Raw genomic sequence first — 22115 nt, 5'->3', positions numbered from 1 at the left:
ATCACACGATTCAATATGGTAGCACTGTTGACTTTGAAAACTACTATAAAATAATTATTCACAAAAACACCATTCATATAATGATACAATACTACGTTCATTGACATTTTACATTGATCATGTGACCTAAGACTTGTCAGTGATACTTGATTACCCCTATATCCACATTTTATACACTATATCTATAAACTTTGAAAGTTATGACAGCAATCTAATAATTCCCTCTAAAATGGCCAAAGTTCAATGAACTTAAATGACCTTTGACATTGGTCATGTGACCTGAAACTTTGACTAGATCTTCAAAGATACTTAATTACTCTTATGTCGAAGTTTAATGAATCAGATCCATAAACTTTCAAAGTTATTATGGTAATTCAACAGATACCCCCCATATTGCCAAAGTTCATTGACCTTTGACATTGGTCATGTGACCTAAAATTTGCAAAGGATGTTCAGTGATACTTGATTAATCTTATGTCCAAGTTTTATGAACTAGACCAATAAACTTTCAAAGTTATGTTAATTCAACAAATACCCTCAATTTGGCGAAAGTTCATTGACCTTACATGACCTTTGACCTTGATCATGTGACCTGAAACTCACACAGGATTTTAGTGATACTTGATCAACCTTATGTCCAAGTTTCATGAACTAGGTTCATATATTTTCTTAGATATGATGACATTTCAAAAACTTAACATTAGGTTAAGATTTTGATGCCGATTCCCCAACATGGTATTAAGTTCATTGACCCTAAATGGCCTTTGACCTTGGTCATATGACCTGAAACTAAGGCAGGATGATCAGTAATACTTGATTAACCTTATGGCCAAGTTGCATGAACTAGGTCCATTTACTTTCAAAGTTATGCTGTCCTTTCAAAAACTTAACCTTCGGTTAAGATTTGGTGTTGACGCCGCCGCCGTCGGAAAAGCAGCGCCTTTAGTCTGACTCTGCTATGCAGGTGAGACAAACATGTACAAGAGGGACAAGGCATATCACTCACCCGCCATCCACCGGCACTAGCCCATTTAGAAATTCCACTAGACAGAACAGTACCTTCGGGATAATACTGTAAGAAAGAAAATAGATAACATGATCTTGAATATCATAATCCACTCGGCTTTCTGCAGTTTCCAACAAGAGAAAAAGTGACAATATCAAGAGCTATGTACATCACCAAGATGCGTTCTCCAGGATGAATCATATCAATAAGTTCCAGCATGATTAAAGTGATAGCAGCCATCAACAACATGACATTAAAGTTAATACAAATTTGAAGTATACACCAAACAGAAATTACGGCTACTTATATTTTTATAAATATGACACAAAAATAGCATAGCAACTTCGGGAGTCTTGATTTGGTTCATGTTTTTTTTTAATTTCATCACAATAAGTTTCCCTGAATTACAACAATCACTTAAAACTATCATACAACAGACCACCTCCTAAATACAAACTGTAGCAACATGCCAATATCACTGGGGAAATTTCCAAAATATATTTGGTCAGGAAGTGACTTTACACTTACAGTTAAGAAAACATTCTTAAAGCAAGACGAGGCTAGAAACTATTTCATTAATCAAAAACTAATCTTAATAGAATGATTAGACATAACACCTTGGCTAGCGTCTTGTGACAGCATTCAAAGTTTGTTGCAGCATAGATCTCATCACTAAGCACAATGATGTTATGTTTCCTCAAGGCAGAGCTGAAAAGATAACACAGAAACTTTATAACTGAAAAGGAACAAAAATAGTAAAACACATGGCTGTGGTTTCAAACTTATATAGGCCCTCAGCTCTTCAATATGCAATCACAATCGTATTCCAGGGAGGAATGTAACCGCTTTGACCCAACGTGATGAGCAGATGATAGGATAATGTATTTTAAACAGGCTTTCAACAATTCTTTTCAAGTGTTTCAAGTACAGACATTTTCATTTGGCGACAGTTTCTCAGAGCAACAAAATAAAGTCAAGATTCTAACTTGGCTCGTCCAGTTCTTAATAATGCATTAATACATTTTGTGAGCATTAGAGGTATCAACAAAAAGAAATAACCATAATCAAAGTCAGATTTACACAAGAACAAGAATAAATTATCATACAAAATGGCCTGTATTCTGATAGCAGGTTTAAAGTTGTGGTTTAAGTATGGAAAGCCAAAAGTATCAAGTTGTATGTTTCTAATGTTTACTGTGCTCTTTCCCGATTCATCGATGGTGAAGAAAAAAAATCATCTATTTATACTTCCTACACAATTATGAATGATTTGAGAGCCAAATGAGCGGAAGTATGATATCTCTACCGTTAGTGATTTATGTAACTATTGGCTATCCATACTTAAATCACAACTTTAAACCTGAGTTTAAGTTAAACCTGCTATCAGAATACGGGCCAATAAGTTCACAATCATACATCTTTGTTAATGAGTGAGCTCTAAAACAGCGAAAATTACAGTAAAATGCTGAGATTTGTCAATTTTGTAAAAAGTTTCATTGTCTGTCTTTTTTTCACAATTAATTTACTTTATACGTGGTTATCAAAATATCACAAGGGTTTCCCTTTTGTTGTCTATAAATAATTTGAAATTTGAAAAAGAAATTTGTCAAAACAATGCTTCTAGGGGCAAATACTGATATTTCACTTCTGCAGAAGCCAGTCAGCTCCGAAGGGCTTACATCGGCAAGCCAAAGGGAATTTCACACCCCAGTGGAATACTTTGTAAATGATTGGGATGCTTTTTTATTCCTATAGATTTTTTAAATGTATTGTGCTTGAATTTGCTTTCGTTCAACAACACGTCCCTGCATATTCTTAGAAAATTATTCATGCACATCCGAGAAAATACCCTCACATGATCATGTTCAGTGGCAGATCCAGCCAGGTGAGAATACAATACCATTTCATTTGCAGTATTGTTTGTAAACAATAGTCATCCCATTGAAACTGTTATATCTTATCCAGCTGGATCAGCTCCTGATTGTGCTGAACGATATGCCACAGTTATCATCTGGGGGGTGTTTCACAAAGATTTTATAAGTATGACTTAGAGTCGCACTTAAATGTCTAGTTGCGCGCAGTATAAAAGGCATGACAGCATTGGTCAGATAATGCCAAGAGGACGCGCACTACTGCGTATTGATCAATAAGATTGCGCGTAGCATATCATGTACGCGTCGACATTTAAGTGCGACCTAAGTCATACTTAAATCTTTGTGAAACACCCCCTGGTTCCGTTTCTTTAAACACTTTGAATTTTGGCAAACAAAATACTTTGCATTGAAATGCTTACAACAACAAAGACCAAGCCGGAGGCCACTTACATTGACGAGTGGATACCATGCGCGACCAAAAAAACACGTAAGAGATGTCTTTTTCAAGATAGGGCATGTTACTTACAAAACGTAATAAGGGTGTAAAAAAACATTGAAATAATGAAAAAAGGGAATCTATTTCGCTAGGAAAGCTATGTGTTTAGGGTCAAATTTGTGAGGGTATAAAAAAAAGACTAAAACGCATGTTTTATAAAGGATGTACTTTTTGCCCCAACATTCAACACTACGTGTTTAGAGTCCGATTTGCGCGGGGTGTGGGAGGTGGGGTCGTACTAAACCCAATTATGTACATGTAGGTAGAGATAAAACCGACATCCATGACATATAACAATAAACATATCACTATACTTGTTTAGGGGTTCAATTCAGGGAATACTTGCCAAGGGTATCGTTTTGTTTCCAATACTTGTTAACAGGTGCATTTTCAGAATATGGAAAATACTTGTTTAGGGTGCTTTTCGGGACCCCATGGTCGCCCATGGTATCAACTTGTCAATGGAAGTGCCCCCCCCCCCCCCGAGACCCCGCATACTTAAACTTTATCTAATGTGAATTGAAATGAAAAGGAGTGTCAAAGAGCTGAACATGGAATTTCTTCAAATGCTTTGAAATTTGGCAAAAAAATATTTTGCATTGAAATGCAACGTGGAGCATTGTGGCCCAGTGGATAAGTCTTCTGACTTTGAAACAGGGTCGTGGGTTCGAATCCCAGCCATGGCGTAATTTCCTTCAGCAAGAAATTTATCCACGTTAAGCTGCACTTGACCAAGGTGAGGTGAATGGGTACCCAGCAGGATTAATTCCTTGAATGCATGAGCGCTGCAAGGCAGCTCGAGCTAAAGCCGGGGTAATAATAATAATAACAACGCGCCTCGGAATAGAATATTTCTAGATAGATGGCGCTATATAAATGCCTATTATTATTATCATAACAACAATATTAATAACAAAGACCACGCATACTTCACATCTAATGTGAATTGAAAGGGAGTGTCAAAGAGCTGAACATGGAATTTCTTCAAACGCTTTGAATTTTAGCAAAAAAAATACTTTGCATTGAAATGCTTATAACAACAATATTAATAACAAAGACCACACATACTTCACATCTAATGTGAATTGAAATGAAAGGGAGTGTCAAAGAGCTGAACATGTTCTAGTCATTTGTATAGTCATGTGTAACTTTACAAAAAATTCTTTGCACACAGACAAAGATCCTACATTTCTTTCCAAGTTTAAGATTCTAAAAAACATGAACTCTAGTCACATTTTCATAACAGAATCCAACAAAATGACGAAAGTGCCTCATGTTTCTGGGAGAAATGGAGCAATTGCTCAGTATTCAGCAAAATACAAGAAATAATTTTATCAAAGGTACAATGCATGATTGGTAAATATACAGAATCTTATCAAATGGGCAGCAAAAATCTTAATAAGCTGCATGCATTTGCTTGAGGACTGTACTATGATAATTGCACAATCGACTTACCTTAGAGCTATGAAGTCCTCCTCGCTATATGCAGTGCCAGCTATAAAATAAATACAACAAAATAGAAAGGCCATCACAACATTATTTTGGAACCTAGGACAGTGTACCCATCAATGCCTTGAAATTTAATATCAAACAAAAAAATCTTAATATACGATCTATCTATTCATCATGTTCAATACTAGCTAGCCCAGCTATACAGTACTACAGCGTCGTGTCTCACAGCTCAAACGCGAATCGAGGGGATGGGGTAAAAAAAGCGTATAATTCACTTTTTTCCTAGGGATAAAATGGACTATGCATGACATCAGTAAGGACAATGAACTAATTCATGGCAAACGTTTTTTGTAGTAAAACTTTTCCATTTCTTCTTGTGTACACTCTCAATGCAACAATCTTAAAGGGATATAATGCTATCTATATTCTACATAAATAAAATCCTGTGTGCTAATTGGTTTAAATAGCATCATGTGACCAAACATATTCTCACAATTTTGCCAAAACCTTGAAAATAAAACGCCCACTGAAGAAAATTTTCTATTCCATGACGTCAATGATGGAATAGTGCACTAGTCCATCATTGACGTCAAAGACTATTATGATGCAGGAACTACTACGCGTTCCGCGCGATGAGCGCTTGGCTTCAGGAAGAGTAGGTCAGTCAGTTCAGTGGGTTTATTGACTCAGATTAAAAAAGGATGAACTACGGGTACAAGAACTAGATTATCAAGATCTATTGGTTTAACTTATTAAAGTAGGATATAAAAACAAATATACCAGGGGCGGTATTCTGAACATTGTCTTATCTCTGTATTTTATCTTATCTCAGAGATATGACAAAATCGGTATTCTGGTGGATGTCATAACTTTCGTCACAAAAATTGTCATAAGTTTCGTCTCTTCTCTTTAGCGCGCACCAAAATCACGCGGCTTTCAGTGCGCGTAATCCTTTAATTCAAGCAAAAGATATGACAAAAGTTATGACAGGGGGTAGCAGTCATAAATTTTGTCATATCTTTTAGTACCAAATATTCCGATACCCTGCCGACTGAATGTCAAGCAATTAATGATATTATTTAGATTAGATTGTGGTAGTAGTTTCACTCATCATCCATGACAATTTTCAAAATTATTTTTTCATGCCACAATTAGTTAGGCCCTACATATTAATTCCTCCTCTTTTTCTCTGTTTTTCTTTCTTTTTCTACTTCTCCTCTAAAATCCTTCACAGCTCCCTGTCTCTCTTTGTAATTGAGTGCATCAATATTCGCGTAGTTGCGCGATGCCAGCAACTGCAGTGGGGATACGCCCTACCTGTAACGGGGCCTTCCTATTGGCTAGAAGGGCTCCAACTGGGAACTAACGATGATTTTGATTGGTTTGCTTCCGAAAAGATGGGTGGGAACTTTGAGAGATATGACAGGGAAAAGACAATGTTCAGAATACCGATTTGTGACAATCACAGCGATGTCACATCTCGGAAAGATATGACAAAATTTATGACAAAAGTTATGACAGTGTTCCAGAATACCACTCCAGGCCTTTATTTCTAAAGTACAGAGGGAATTATTCATCCTCAGTTGTACTGTCTAAATTACTATTTTTCCTATGGGGCATCATCCCTCTGGAAAAATAGTAATGCCAGTCCAACATCGGACTGTACAATATCTATCTAATGCTACCATAATTTATTTGTCAAAAGTGTTTGTACTGCAGGCAAAGATCCTGATTGAAATTGTTATAAACCTGTGGGTATTGTCTATGATATTAAGATGGGTCTTGATTCTTGAACATACTCACTTGGATTGTCTGGGTTGCAGAGAATCAAAAGTCGGTTCCTCTTCAGCTCATGTTGTTGCAGGGTCTGGGAAATTAATCAAAATACATTTCAATTGCTTCTTGTCAGAGTTGCATTGTCAAAAATTACCTTTTAATGTCATCAGAGATAGAAATGTATTAATTTAACAGAAAATGTTACTGCCTCGTTTTGTATTAAATTGTGCCTTTCAATTCTAACCTACAGATCTCTGCATATGGCTTAGACCAAGTCCATCCCATCCCTACCAGCTATAAATGAATCTTTCTCCATTAAGAAACATAACATAATACTAAAGACTAGTGTATGTGTGTGCAACTTTGGATTACAAATATTAAGGACTACATTTCTAAAAACATATTTTAGAATGCTAAAAGTCATAAACAAGATGAGAATATTGAAATAAAAAGATAAAAATAGAGGACAATAGTTGAGCAATGAGTGAATAAACTAAATAAGTACAAGCACAATGAGTAAGTAAACTAAATCAGATGTCACAAAAATAGCAAACACAAAAAGTAAGTCATCTTTTTCCAGGTCATATTTGTGATTTGTATTGTACACAACAGCTTTGTATGCTCAACTGCCTAGAGCACATCTAAATCTTTTATCTCAATTTTTCAGACTGAAGGTTAGCCATACAATGTATATTCAGTAATATTGAGTTGACGGATTAATGCATCCTTCAACAAGAAAATTTTAAAAAGCCACATTAATTTCTATAGAGCAGAGACAACAGAGCAAAGTTGAAAATGGAATGGGGGGCTCTTCTCCTTTAAAGATGGAACTATCCTAAAATAAAGAAAATTAACAAAACATTTCTACCCCACTTTCAAATTACAGAGTGCATAAGCTTTCAAATTTCATGAAACTTATATAGCAGGTGAGATCATGTGCAATTGATCATATTTTTGTTGCGGGGGGGGGGGGGACCTCAAAAAGAACACTTATCAAAAGGGATAAGATTATGTTCCTGCCTGAAGTAACTCTTAACTCTGTACATATTTTCCTCTTGAAATGATTTAATTTGTTGAAGAGAGTGACCATGCCTATTATGAGGTAATAAAAAGTTAACATTTGGACTAATATGAAGCTAATTATGAAATTCAATGTCAACAAATGCAGATCTGTGAGAATCATTTAATAAAGAAGCAAGTAGAGCGCCTCTGGAAGTCTCACCTGCACTACGTGATTCAATATAGCAGCAGTGCTGACTCTGAAAACTACTATAAAATAACTATTCAAAGAAAACACCATTCATAAGATACAGTATGATATGATATTTGACCTTGATCATGTGACCCAAGATTTGTCTGTGATACTTCTTAATTTCCTCAATGTCCACAATCCATATACTTTGAAAGTTATGACAGCAATTTAATAATTAGATGTACCTCCATCAAGGCCAAAGTTCATTGACCTTAAATGACCTCTGACCTTGGTCATGAGACCTGAAACTTGCACAGGATGTTCAGTGATACTTGATTACTCTTATGTCCAAGTTTTATGAATCACATCCATAAACTTTCAATGTTATGATCGTAATTCAACAAATACCCCCAACTTGGCCAAAGTTCATTGACTTTAAATGACCTTTGACCTTAATCATGTGACCCGAAACTCGGGCAGGATATTCAGTAATATTTGATTATCCTTATAGCTGAGTTTCATGAACACTTATCCTTTGGTTAAGATTTGATGTTGACGCCGCTGTCAGAAAAGCGGCACTTATAGTCTCACTCTGCTATGCAGGTGAGACAAAAATGAGTGGATGAAATATGAATCTACTGCCTGTTTGTTGACCTGTTGGAGACTGGCCCACTACAATATCAAACACATTTTACATAGACCTCAGCCCAAATGCAAGCAGGCTCAATCCCAATGTACTACCACAATATGCATTTATATATGAATACATTTCTAAAACCCACATTTGGTGTGTTTAAATCGGGGGGGGGGGGGCACTTCCATTAATGAGTGGATACTATGCGTGACCATGGAGTCTCGAAAAGCACCCGAAACAAGTATTTTCCATATTCTAAAAGTGCACCCCTTAAGAACTATTGGTGTGTGAAATTTTGACCTAATTTGACCCTAAACACATAAATTTCCTGGCGAAATAGATACCCTTGTTTTCATTATATCAGTGTTTTTGACACCCTTATTACCTAACGTCATAAGGGTGTAATAAAGTATGTAACGTTCCCTATCTTGAAAAAGACATCCTTTTAAAGTGTTTTTTTGATCGCACGTAGCATCCACTCGTCAATGTAGGTCTCCCCCTGGGGTTTATGTAGCAACCTATATATGATTTTAAGGAGCTTTTTAGAGTTCAGACTTGATTATGACACCACCTTTGATAGAAATGTTTTAAAAGAGAATAATGACTTTACAAAGGAAAAATATGAACATGTATTTCCTGCATTATTACAAGATAAGATTTTACCTGCTCAAGAAGAAAAGGGGTTAGTTTCCAATTATCTTCAAGGGTGGTTTTGATAGTAAAGACTCTCTGATTTGCTAGCTGGGTCTGTGGCTTGTATGTTGTCCAGGAAGGTGATAAGAGTAGAATATCTATAAGCCCCAATAAGAAATAAAAGAAAAGGTTGGCATAGTCCATAATATGAATGATTTGCAAATTTGCAGTCAAATACAAAATCAATATTTTGGCTAACTGGTGTTCTGATATTCCTGGTATCAATTCATGAAATAATATTTTCAGGTTTAGAGCTTTGTAAATACCATATTGATTTTAGAATTGGAAGTAACAATATTCTAAACAATATCCTCTCCACACTGAATAGTATACTATTAAAACAAAGATTGTTGGTTTAGATAAATTTCTGTTCTAATTTATTGAGAAAAAAACCTTCCTTAACCAACATCATTTGTGTTTCCAGTTATCGTTGTTTTAATTATTCTGTGTTCAGACTTGTTTTAACATAAAAAACCCAAGTATTGATATGCAGTAATGTAAAAGTGAAGAAAGAGGATCAAACAAATCAAATAATACCTCCATTGAAGACATTTATGAGCAAATAGATGAGCTCCTTTGATCCCGGGCCAACAACAACTAAATCATCTTGAAGTCTTAATCCATCTCGTTTTTCATGGAAGCTACATATGGATGCTCGAAGTTCACTAAGGCCTGGTAGGGGGAAGACATACAAATATAACCTTTCCACAATACATGAACATATAGACCAAAGTCTTAATATACAAAAATCAACATAATGCAAATATGAACAAGTGTTGCTAAGGCGAGCACATAATACGCCCGCCTGTAAATGCAGAAAATGGAGCTTGTGGTCAAGCAAGAAAAGTGGATGGTGGCGACTTCACCTTTGACCTTCTGACTCTAAAAAAATTAATAGTATTCCTAGAATCTGTGCTAGTATCATACACACCAACTTATATGACCCTAGGTTACGTTAAACTAAAGTTATTGCATTAACAAGGACTTCAGAAGGGTAATTAAGATGAAAACATGTCACTGTGATCTTGACCTTTGACATCAAAATCAATAGGCTTCCTGGCCGGGATCCATGCCAGTATCATGCACACCAAATCATATGAGGCTACACGTAGGTTAAGTTAAACTGAAGTTATCACGATTATAAAGACTTCAGAAGGATAAGATGAAAACATGTCAGTGTGACCTTGACCTTTTGACCTCAAACTCAAAAGGTTTCCTGGGATTCATGCTAGTGTCATACACACTAAATTATATGAGCTAAAGTTCAGATAAACTGAAGTTATTGGGCTTCCATGGAAAAGTTAACGGACGGACGAACAGACATCGAGCATAATACCTTAATACGTTCCGTAGGACGGGTGTATAAAAAATAAATTGATATACAGCGTGATCATTGTCCAGTCATGTAACAAGACAAACACAAAAACATGCTGGTGGCAGCAGAGGGAAAAAATTCAAACCTGAATACAAAATGGCTCATGACTTTCTGTTTATTATACAAAAATCATATTTATTTCATAAAGAAAATAAGTTGCAGTGATCGATGATTATCTTATCAAATCAGTTGTCAATACAATTTTTATTCTTGGAAGACCAAACTTGAATGTCATGAAATACAAAATAATAAGTGGGGACATGACGTCACTAGCTTGCTCATTATACAGTGCGTATCAAAAAAAAGTTTACACTTTGAAAAAGACCTGGGAATTAAAAAATATACAACATGTGGGTATTTTTTTCACATATAATCTTAGATTTGGGTCTCATCTATCCAATGAAAGTAAAAGTTTTGACAGAATGTTACACTTGAGTGAGCACTGTCCATTTTTGTAAAGCTCGCAGAAATCTGTTTGCGCAGAAATGCTCGTTTTCACGCTGTGTCAAGTGGAAAGGGCAAAATCAAACTTACCCTGCAACACATTTCTCATACATTTCCCTTGCACTTTTAGTCAATTGAAATAAAACGGATACATTCAAGCATCTTGTAAAAATTTTACCGCCCAAATTGACATTTCAACACTTAGTAAGCATAACCTTTAAACCTTTTTGTGCCAGCTGGATCTTAGGACATAACTGAATCTAAACAAAAGTTTATTTCAGACATCTCTAGCATTTTTTCACTAAGTTTTTATCATTAAAAGTGGGTTTACATTTCATTTTTCATTTAATACTTGTTTCTCCACACTTTTCCCAAGCTTGACAATGATTATCAAAATGAAAATTAAGCCTTAGCCATTTCATGTAAATTAAAGCTCAGTGTAAAGCAAATATCGTCACGATGGCCTCGGTGTGTGGGGAAGTGGGATGGGGCGCAATGCACTCTTCGAAGTGTTTTTGGCAAGGAAACAAGTTTAAAAAGGTAAAAGATATCTTCAAATCAATTTTCCTAGCTAAATTCCACATGTTCTTCATGATTAAGGTCTACTTTTATCCGCATAACTATTTCAAAGTTCTGCATAAATCATTTTTCAATAACTTTTCAAAAGTGAGTGGTGCTCACTCAAGCGGAATTTTTTTTGACAGTTATATCGTCATTTGCTCAAATGGATCTGTACCAATGTTAAAGTGTGGGAAAATCTTCAGGAAATTACAAATGTATAATTTTACGGGATTTTTTCAAAGTGTAAACTTTTTTTTGATACGCACTGTATAAACAAGGACATGCATAGAATTGATTCAACGAATAAAACAAACTTTTAAAATACCACAACTTCTTAATTTTTTTGGTCAGATTTATATGAAATTTTAGGTGTTGTTTGTCTAATTTTACTTAAAAATCTGGTCAAAGCATATCTTTAGCCTTGGTACCCCTTTAATTCATACATTCTTTCCTTTACTTTAAACAATAATGGAGAGATTAGGTGGTTTCAGACCGCCTCGAAGTTCGCCAGTTCCAGGTATTCTCTGATCGGGAAATTTACCCCGATCAGAAAATACCAGGTATTTTGGTAATGTGAAAGCAAACTACGCGTAATTTCCCCGAAAGAAAACACCCGCTAAATAGTAGGTACTTGGCGAAATTACGAGAACTTTCGTGGGGATTTTTCCAAGGTCGCAGGTATTTTGGCGATGTGAAAGCAAATTACGGGAGCTTTTAGCCCAGCGTGTCGTTGGGCGCGGCGGCGTGGGTGGCTGCTGGGCTAGTGATTTTGAATCTCGCGCCTAGCCTGCTTATCAGACCATACTGCGCATGCTCGTAACTTCGGGAACTTAGCCCGAAGGATGTGTTTTGGGGCGGTGTGAATGCAGGAATAATTAACTGGTATTTTGTAGCCTTAAAAAGTTCTCGTAATTTAACGGGGATTCTTGTGATCGAGGCGGTTTGAAACCACCTATTGAGAAAACTTAATACACACAAAAATTCATAGGGACTGCTGAATAATCTTGAACTTTATTTTGAGATTTCTTACAGCTGCCTTGCAATGAGCTCCAATAACAAGTCGCAAGTTCTTTGTTTATTCAAGGTTTTTTGTGTTTACTGTAGAGCTTTGTAATGGTGCAGGACTCCTTGTGTAAATATTCTAGGCAGCTAAAAAGTTCCCATTATTAAACACAAATTAAAATATAGTTCATACATGCACATTACAATGTATCTGTATTAGCAGAGGGTCATTAATTGACAAAAATATTCAGTAACAATAAGGCAACTAGAACCTTTGTCAACTGCACAAAGTCAAAATTTATACCTACTACCAGATCTAGAAATACATTACAAACCAAATCTCTAAAATTGTGATATCATCTGCGACCTTCAACCTTGTGCTCCTAAATCTAAATCAGAATTGATGTTCTTTAGTTATCGCAAGGAGGAGACAGTGGAATGCTATCCATGTATGTGTGAGAGGCATGATTGTTTCTAGCTATATGACATACAATTTCATAATTTCAAAAAGAATCAACTGGTGGAAAAAATAACTGGCACGATACATCATGATACTCAAGTATAATTCACATATCCGACCCTTCACCAAACCATAGTTCTATGTATATGTGTCTCTTACCTTTGAAATCACAACCCCAAGGCCCGAATTCACAAAAGTGGTTTTGAAAACCCACGGTTGAGTCCATGGTTTATGCATATTTCCTGTATAAATTACGCTTAATTTAGCGCGTATCTGGCGCGTGTATAAAAAAAATGTCCAATGCTGATGCGTGCTTTTGTCACAGTGCGCCAAATTGACGCCTGTTACCATGGTTAGATACGCTATTTTATTCATGAGTCCACTGTTTGAAGAGTGGACTCATGAATAAAAACAGTAGACTCATGAATAAAATAGCGTATTTAACCATGGTAACAGGCGTCAATTTGGCGCACTGTGACAAAAGCGCGCATTAGCATTGGACATTTCTTACATATGCGCCCGATACGCGCTAAATTAAGCGTAATTTATACAGGAAATATACATAAACCATGGACTCAACCGTGGGTTTTCAAAACCACCTTTGTGAATTCGGGCCCAAATGTTTCTTACATTGTTCTTTATTCAATGCAAAGATGCAATGTACTGACCCCTTTGACCTTTGATCTTCTGAACCCCAAATTTTATGGGTTATTTTTCCTTTCAATTTGAATTCATGAACCAAGTTGGAAGTTGATGTCTTGTAAGTTCAGTTTGAACAAAATATTTTTGGTCCTGCTGGAAACTTTGACCTTTGACCTGAAAAATCTAGTCAGATCATCATCACTCTCATATGGGTTGTTTTACAATTAGGGTACAGTAACTCAAATGCATCAATGAATTACCTGTAATTTTCTAAAAGTTTGAAAGTTTTAGTGTGAGTTGTAGACAGATGAAATGATATTTCATTAAAATTAGTATAAGGTCAACCACTTGGGTTGAATCTTATAATTAGACAGTCTGTTCATTGCTTAATTTTCTAACAGGACACACAGAAATGAATTTGAAATTATTGGAACATGAACTGTTTGAAACAAAGTGGATGTGGACAAAATGACCTACTGTTGCATATGTTCAGAGACAAAAACATAATCAAGTATGGCAAATTTGGAGAGATCATTTATGGACAGAATTGGCACATTTCTGGTTAATAGTCACAAACAAGTGGAATGCCTCTGGCCATCTCACTTGCATCACGCAGTTCAATATAGCAGCAGTGCTGACTTTGAAAACTACTCTAACTCGCACAAGATGTTCAGTGATACATGGTTACTCTTATGTCCACTTTTTATGAACTAGACCAATAAACTTACAGAGATATGATGGTTATTTAACAAACAAGTGGAATGCCTCTGGCCGTCTCACCTGCATCACGCGATTCAACATAGCAGCAGTGCTGACTTTGAAAACTACTATAATTCACACAAGATGTTCAGTGATACTTGGTTATTCTTATTTCCACGTTTTATGAATTAGACCAATACACATACATGTACAGAGATAGGATGGTAATTCAACAAATACCCTCAATGCGGCCAAAGTTCATTGATCTCACATGACCTTTGACCTTGATCATGTGACCTGAAACTTGCACAGGATATTCAGTGATACTTGATTACTCTTATGTCCAAGTGTCAAAAGTCAGATCTATAAACTTGCAAAGTTATGATGGTAATTCAACAGATACCCCCATTATGGCCAAAGTTCATTGACCTTTGACCCTGGTCATGTGACATGAAACTCTAATAGTATGTTCAGTAATACTTGATTAACTTTATGGCCGAGTTTCATGAACTAGGCCCATATACTTTCTAAGTTATGATGTCATTTCAAAAACTTAACCTCAGGTTAAGATTTGATGTTGACGCCCCCGCCACCGCCGCCGGCGGAAAAGGGGCGCCTATACAGTATGATATGATATTTGACCTTGATCATGTGACCCAAGATTTGTCTGTGATACTTCTTAATTTCCTCAATGTCCACAATCCATATACTTTGAAAGTTATGACAGCAATTTAATAATTAGATGTACCTCCATCAAGGCCAAAGTTCATTGACCTTAAATGACCTCTGACCTTAATCATGAGACCTGAAACTTGCACAAAATGTTCAGTGATGCTTGATTACTATCATGTCCAAGTTTCATAAATCAGATCCATAAACTTTCAAAGTTATGATGGTAATTCAACAGATACACCCAATTCGGCCAAAGTTCATTGACCTCTGACCTTAGTCATGTGACCTGAAATGCACACAGGATGTTCAGTGATACTTGATTACTCTAATGTCCAAGTTTAACGACCTACACCAATAAACTTTCAAAGTTATGATGGTAATTCAACAGATACCCCCAATTCGGCCAAAGTTCATTGACCCTAAAAGACCTTTGACCTTGGTCATGTGACGTGAAACTCATGAAGGATGTTCAGTGATACTTGATTAACCTTATGTCCAAGTTTCATGAACTAGGTCCATATATTTTCTAAGTTATGGTGACATTTCAAAAAATCAAATCTTAATTTAAGATTTGATGTTGATGCTGCCGCCGCCGCCGGAAAAGCGGCGCCTATAGTCTCACTCTGCTATGCAGGTGAGACAAAAACTGTAACGTAACTTTGTAATGTGAGTAACCAGTAAAAATTATTCAGTTAGGTAACATTTTCTGTGGGATGTCAAGTTTTAAGTCTCATGGTGAGTTGTAAAGTTATTTTTGATTAACTAAAAGCAAAATGAGGGTACACCTCTTTGATGTGAGTATTTGTGCATCAAAATATCAGTGGTCATACAATCACACAAAATATTGAATATTAGTAGTTCTAAGTATTCACAATGCGAGAGTAGAGTGCATTAGTAAGACTTGGTTTCGATTAACCAAAAAAAAGAGTGTTCGAACAACACATTGAATGCCTTTACCTTTAATCCTATCTGGGCCAGGGTATTTTGGGAGTTGATATGGCCCGGGGTGGGGGGGGCTCCCAGGCCCCCCTTGAGATCTTGGCCATTGGCTGCACGATCACGCCGAAAATTTGCGCACAGGTTTTCTTGGACATAATCTACAATACTATACAGTAATTTATTTTATGCAAATTGGTATTAAGCGATTATGCTCATTTATGCATAATTAGTAAGCAAAATCATTCTTTTCCCTCTTACTCCCTAATAAAGCTCCAATTGTTCCAATTTTTGGTATAAAATCTCTTTTTGATGTTCCTAGCAATGAATTTTACACACATTATTGAATTTTTAATGACATGTGTGTTGTTAACCATACATGGACAAAATGTAACCCGAGTAACTATAAGGTGAGTAACCATATCATCTGCATCCCAAGTAAAAACCATGTGTTCTTTATTCTTTTAATTATATACAAAGTTTGTCTCCCTAATATACTTCTTTGAAATGGATATAATCAACTTTCATAAAAGCCTTTTATGAGGAGACTTTTCACTTATGTCAACTTTTTATTTTATGCATGTGCAAATCATGTAACATGAGTAACCGACACATTCCAAAGATTTGCCAGGAGCATAATAAAATTTCCCAAGTTTTTTTATACAAAGGATAGACAGACTGTGTACTTTGTTGTGATAAGGAGATGTTTAGTTCCTATCAATAATAATGGAGTTACAGCTCCAAGTATGAGTCAAGGTGTCTCCAAAATGTAACATGAGTAACCGTGGAATAGCCCCAATTGTTATTGTTTATATTGCTTGTTAACTGATCATACCATGGTTACAGAAGTATTTACAATGTACATGTACATGTAATGCACACTTAATAAAAAGGGCACTATGCTTGTGTGATAATGAACCAGGATATTGCTTTTAAAGAAGCTTAATTAGTAAAAAAAAAAAATTATACTCACGCTTACTTACACTTTTGAATTATTACAACTAGTCTAAACTATCATCATGATGTTGCAGGGAAAACAAAATTACTTTGAAATATCTTTGGTACAGTATGACTGTCAGGGTTGGGCTCAATTACAAGGTAATTGATCAATTACATTTTTTTTAGTAATTGTAATTCAAGTTTTGAACGGGAAAGTAATAGTAATTGAAAAAAATGTAATTGACTTCAATTACTTTTAAATACATTCAGTTACTTTACAATAAACTAATACACAATTCATGATTTAATTTCATGACCTTTTTCATGTCAAATGCTTCAGCCTCAAAGAGAGTAACAGGCAGATTGCAGAATCTCATTTTTTCTCTCAAATCATTCATAACTGTGTCTGAAGGACAAATAAGATCACTTTATTCACCACTCACAAATAAGGAAAGAGCACAGTAAATATAAGAAGGAAACAATGTAAGGAAACTTTTGACATATTTAGCTTTCCATTATTTTAGACCATGGTCTAAGTTAAACCCGACTTCAAAATATGGGCCTTTAGGTATAGCCTATATGACTGAGCATAAGTGAGTGAGAATTGAAGATATAGCGAAGACTGGTGACATTTTTGAAAATATATTATGAAAGAAACAAATTCCAAATTGATGTGGTAGTACAGGTTGGAGCATATTAAAAATGAAAAAAAAAATTGACAAAGGAGAAAAATAAGAAAGGTAAAAGAATAAAAAAGAAACAACAAAACATAAACTTGTATTAATTTTAGAAACTGATCAGAAATTGATATTTTGTACAGAAAAATCCAATAAACAAACTGAACAAAGACCATTCACCTACTTTCATATTTATAACAATGAAGCAGTGCAGTGAGCCAGAAAAGTTAACTGATGCAGCATGAAAGCAGAGAATTTTACATGCAAGAGTGCTTGTTAAAAAAACTCATATTTAAAGGATGAGAAGCCTTTTATCATGGAAACAAAAATGATGAAATGAAAAATAGAATACAAAAGAATACACAGGTGCACTGTAGCCTTTGATGGCGACCTATTTCATGGAAAACTGAAAAGTGATTTGTGTTGAAAACAGATAATTGGAAATATTTACAGAAACTTTTTTTTCATTGAAAAATGTGGATTATAAACACATGATGAAATATATCTCAAAAGCCTTATAGCCTGAAATGGGCAATATATTATATGGTGATATTTTCAAAATGTGAAAACCCCTTAGAATCTGACAATCTTTAATCAACATTTAATTCCAAATTACAAAAATAAGATTAGTTTGAGGGGATATATCTATCTGTGTTACGTGTCACAGTTGCCGCCACATGTGGCCAGTAGAGTAATTTCAAATAGATATTGCAAATTTTAACATTTATTTTTGCTTTCTTCTGTAAAAGTTAGCAATGCGACTGCTCATAATATCTGTCAAGAAGGGCAGCCGAAATTAATTATCATTACATTTACAAAGGCATTTTTCCTCTTGTATCTGGCCAGTAAGTCTGCAGTTTAGGTAGGAATCTTTTGTATACATGAAAAATCAACTGAATTGAAGAACATACATATCTTATCCCTGTGGCATCATATTAACTTTAAAGGACAAGTCCATCCCGACAAAATTTTGTTTTGAATAAAAAGAGAAAAACTCAACAAGCATAACACTGAAAATTTCATCAAAATTGTATATGAAATAAGAAAGTTATGACACTTTTAAATTTCACTTCAGTTCACAAAATTGTTATGTGCACATCCTGGGCTGTATGCAAATGAGGGAACTGATGGCATCATAAACATACTATTTCTTTTGTATTCAATTATATGAAATATTCCAATTTTTCCCCTCATTGTCATGTGAAAGAAAGTTTTGTTCCTGTCTTAACATGTGGAATTACCATTGTTTTAACATTTCATGGTTCAATCAAGATGGTCCCTATTGTAAAATTTGTAAAAATTGAAATATTGTAAAATTCAAACAAGTGGAACGCCTCTGGCAGTCTCGCCTGCATTACGCAATTTAATTATAGTAGCAGTGCTAACTTTGAAAACTATAGAATAATCATTCACAAAAACACCATTCATATATTGACATAATACCACGTTCATTGACCATAAATGACATTTGCACTGTGACTTAAGACTGTTGAAGCAACTACACCAATGTCCACATTTCATTCACTCTATCCATAAACTTTCAAAGTTATGATGGCAATTCAAAAAATACCAAACATGGCCTAAGTTTATTGATCTTAACTGACCTCTGACCTTGGTTTTGTGACCTGAAACTCACATAGAATATTCAGGGGTACTTGATTACTCTCATATGCCAAGTTTTATGAACTAGATCCATAACCTTTCAAAGTTAGGATGGTAATTCAACAAATACCCCCAACAAGGCCAAAGTTCATTGACCTTTAATGTCCTTCGACCATGGTCATGTGACCTGAAGCTCGTATAGGATGTTTAGTGATACTTGATTACTCTTATATCCAAGTTTTATGAACTAGATCTATGAACTCTCAGAGTTAGGATGGTAATTTAACAGATACCCCCAACACTACCAAAGTTCATTGACCTTAAATGACCATTGACCATGGTCATGTTACCTGAAACTCGAGCAGGATGTTCACTAATACTTGATTAACCTTATGCCCAAGTTTCATGGACTAGGTTCATGTACTTTCTAAGTTATGATGTCATTTCATAAACTTAACCTTTGGTTAAGATTTTTAAAATAATTCTCCCAACATGGTCTAAGTTAATTGACCTTAAATGACCTTTAACCTTGGTCATGTTTTAAGAAACTTTAAAATGTCATAACTTTCTTATTTTACATCCAATTTTAATGAAATTTTCAGCATTATGTTTGTTAGATTTTCTCTATTGATTCAAATCAACATTTTGCTGGGGTGGACTTGACCTTTAAAGGAATGTGTTTGATGGTTCTCCATCTCTTATAAGTCCTTGCTTTTATTGAGTGCTAAAAGAGTTTGCCAAATACTGATTTAAATGTTTATTATGCAAGTCCATGACACTATAAAGGGACTTAGAACAAATAACCCCATAACATTATATTAAGAATATCAAAAGAAAACTGATTTTTTAATACCATCCCCGAAAAATATCAGTACATATTCTGAATAGGGAATTTTTACTGACCTGCAACAGGAAGGTATGCAGTTTCATTTGCATTCTCAGCCAAAACCTTTTTCGCACCTTCTACAGGAGGGAAAGGCGACTGGCCAAAAGCAAAGTGGTAGATATTTCTACCTTCTGCCATCATCTTGTGCACAGCTTCATTGAAGGCAAGATTTGATGCTGATCCATAATCATTGAGGTGAGGACGAATGAGTGATTCTTTGCAATGTGGCTTATCATCCTTTTCAGTCACCTTGTTCTTATCTAAGTCGACGAGCTGTTGTATGGCAGTCATCTTGGCAGGTGAAACAGAGGTCTTAATGGTCTGACTCTAGAAAAGTGTAAAAATAATAGGCTAACATTTCATCATAAATCACACAATTAAAACACATAATGTGACCTGTAATGTAAATTGTGTTTTCAACCAAAAATCCTAGTTCTGCTAGTCTACATGTATTCATTTAAGCTGTTTATGATCTCAGAAGAGTCCCCAACAAATTTCATTGCAAAAACAATGAAAAACAAAAGTTAAAAAAACACAGAAATACAGCGTACATAAGAAAATGCAATAAAAACAATACAATACATAAGAAATTGATCTGATATCACAATTTTTTCATGTAAACTTGCTAAGAATACCACAAAGAGTTTCTATACCAAAAATTAGAATATTTGGAGCATTATTTCGGGACTTAAAGGGAAAAGTATGATTTTGCATACTACATGTAATTATGAATAAATTAGCATAATCACTTAACGCGTCTGTAACGTTGGCAAAGAACAATAGGAAACAAGATGGCAGCGTAAACATCGGGCAAGTCTCTTCCGTCTTGTCATGATATTTTTCTCATTTTTTGTATGAATTCGTGTTTGAAAATAAAATCGATGGCGCAGAAATGTCAAAAACGAAGTTGAATCCCATGTACATGATTTAGGGCTAGATCTTTTTAGAAGGAAAGTAGAAATCTTGAAGGCGAAAGTTTCAGGTTTTGGCGGCCTACACGCACGTGAATGGATAGGTGCCAGGGATACCTGGCTTCATTGAGAGTAACCTTACGTCAGTAAATGATTTTTACTCTCTAGAAGCCGCCTGGCTAGTTCCATAGGGGTGCATACGCACGTACTCACACCCTGGGCCTGGCGATCCGCTCCAAGGACCCCCGTTTTCACAAAATTGTACTTCAGAAGCCCGTTCCGACTTCCTAGGACCCTCCTTTTTACAATCATGACAATAAGCCCACTCCAAGGCCCCCGTTTTTTGTCTCGCCCGTGGCACACCCCTACCACTTTTTTGGTCGAGTGCCCCCCCCCCCCCCCCGGCCCCGCAAGCTCCCTGGGCCTGGCTGCTGACCCAAGGCAAGCGCAAAAGCCAAGCCAAGGCAATCCACAATTTCATAATCGATCATGTGGTGAGAAATAATTTTAAAAAAAGGTCATACCGTACTACGTTACTATCGTGAATGCTCACTCAATAAAATAGTCAGGAGAACCAATGGTCATGACAGTGATGGTACAGTCGATCCTAATCCTACGTGAAATTTGGCTAAGAACAGTTGCGCCTCGTTGATTTTCAATACCGGTACTCAAATAGCCAACACATAGACATAGACATGATCTTCTTTGCAAACATACGCGAGCAAGCCTGCCAATATCCGCCACCGCGCCGCATATGAGAGAAAATGCGTTTACGGCAAGCCACATAGACACACGGTATCTCCTTTTAACATTTTTGGGGGTATTATTTTGACTGCACTCTGATGCATTTTATCTGGGATGGCGCCAAGCCCGGGCGCCAAGTTATTTATATATGGGGACTGTCATCAATTTCACGGCAAAACGGATGTCATGTTAACTTCTCAGGGGTATATTTTCTTTTATCTTCTCACATTTTCTCCCTCTTTTCCACACCCTTTTCCATTTTTTTTCTACCAAACTTGAAATATCGAAATGGGCTGCAACCTCTCTGACCCCTCACGCTTTATCATTAGATAAACAACATGAAAAAAAAAATCATTATTGACTGTGACATTGTGAAAATCATTTGGAACGAAATAGTTCTTGAAATTTCTCGACATATCAAGGTTTTTAACCCGTCCCCCTT

At 35.8% G+C, this 22115-nt stretch overlaps 1 protein-coding gene across 2 annotated transcripts in view; it reads right to left on the bottom strand.

The window, feature by feature from the left end:
- Window positions 1-21669, bottom strand: part of LOC121410834 (aspartate aminotransferase-like) — a 29215-nt gene extending 7546 nt beyond the window's left edge. Inside the window, exons 1-8 of one of the 2 annotated variants that reach the window (XM_041603151.1) lie at window positions 21454-21669; window positions 20036-20345; window positions 9661-9795; window positions 9094-9221; window positions 6632-6695; window positions 4832-4871; window positions 1624-1714; window positions 1007-1072 (exon numbers count right to left, since the gene is read on the bottom strand). In XM_041603151.1, the coding sequence (XP_041459085.1) occupies window positions 1007-1072; window positions 1624-1714; window positions 4832-4871; window positions 6632-6695; window positions 9094-9221; window positions 9661-9795; window positions 20036-20309 (798 nt within the window). In that variant the 5' untranslated portion in view covers window positions 20310-20345; window positions 21454-21669. The remainder of the gene's footprint in view (window positions 1-1006; window positions 1073-1623; window positions 1715-4831; window positions 4872-6631; window positions 6696-9093; window positions 9222-9660; window positions 9796-20035; window positions 20346-21453) is intronic. The other variant, XM_041603152.1, reaches the window with a different exon arrangement.
- Between the last annotated feature and the right edge of the window lie 446 nt (window positions 21670-22115).

The sequence above is a fragment of the Lytechinus variegatus genome, chromosome 3 (assembly GCF_018143015.1).
Source record: "Lytechinus variegatus isolate NC3 chromosome 3, Lvar_3.0, whole genome shotgun sequence".
Classification (NCBI taxonomy): domain Eukaryota; kingdom Metazoa; phylum Echinodermata; class Echinoidea; order Temnopleuroida; family Toxopneustidae; genus Lytechinus; species Lytechinus variegatus.
The sequence above is the reverse complement of the archived record's forward strand: the minus strand, read 5'-3'. Positions and strand labels throughout refer to the sequence as shown.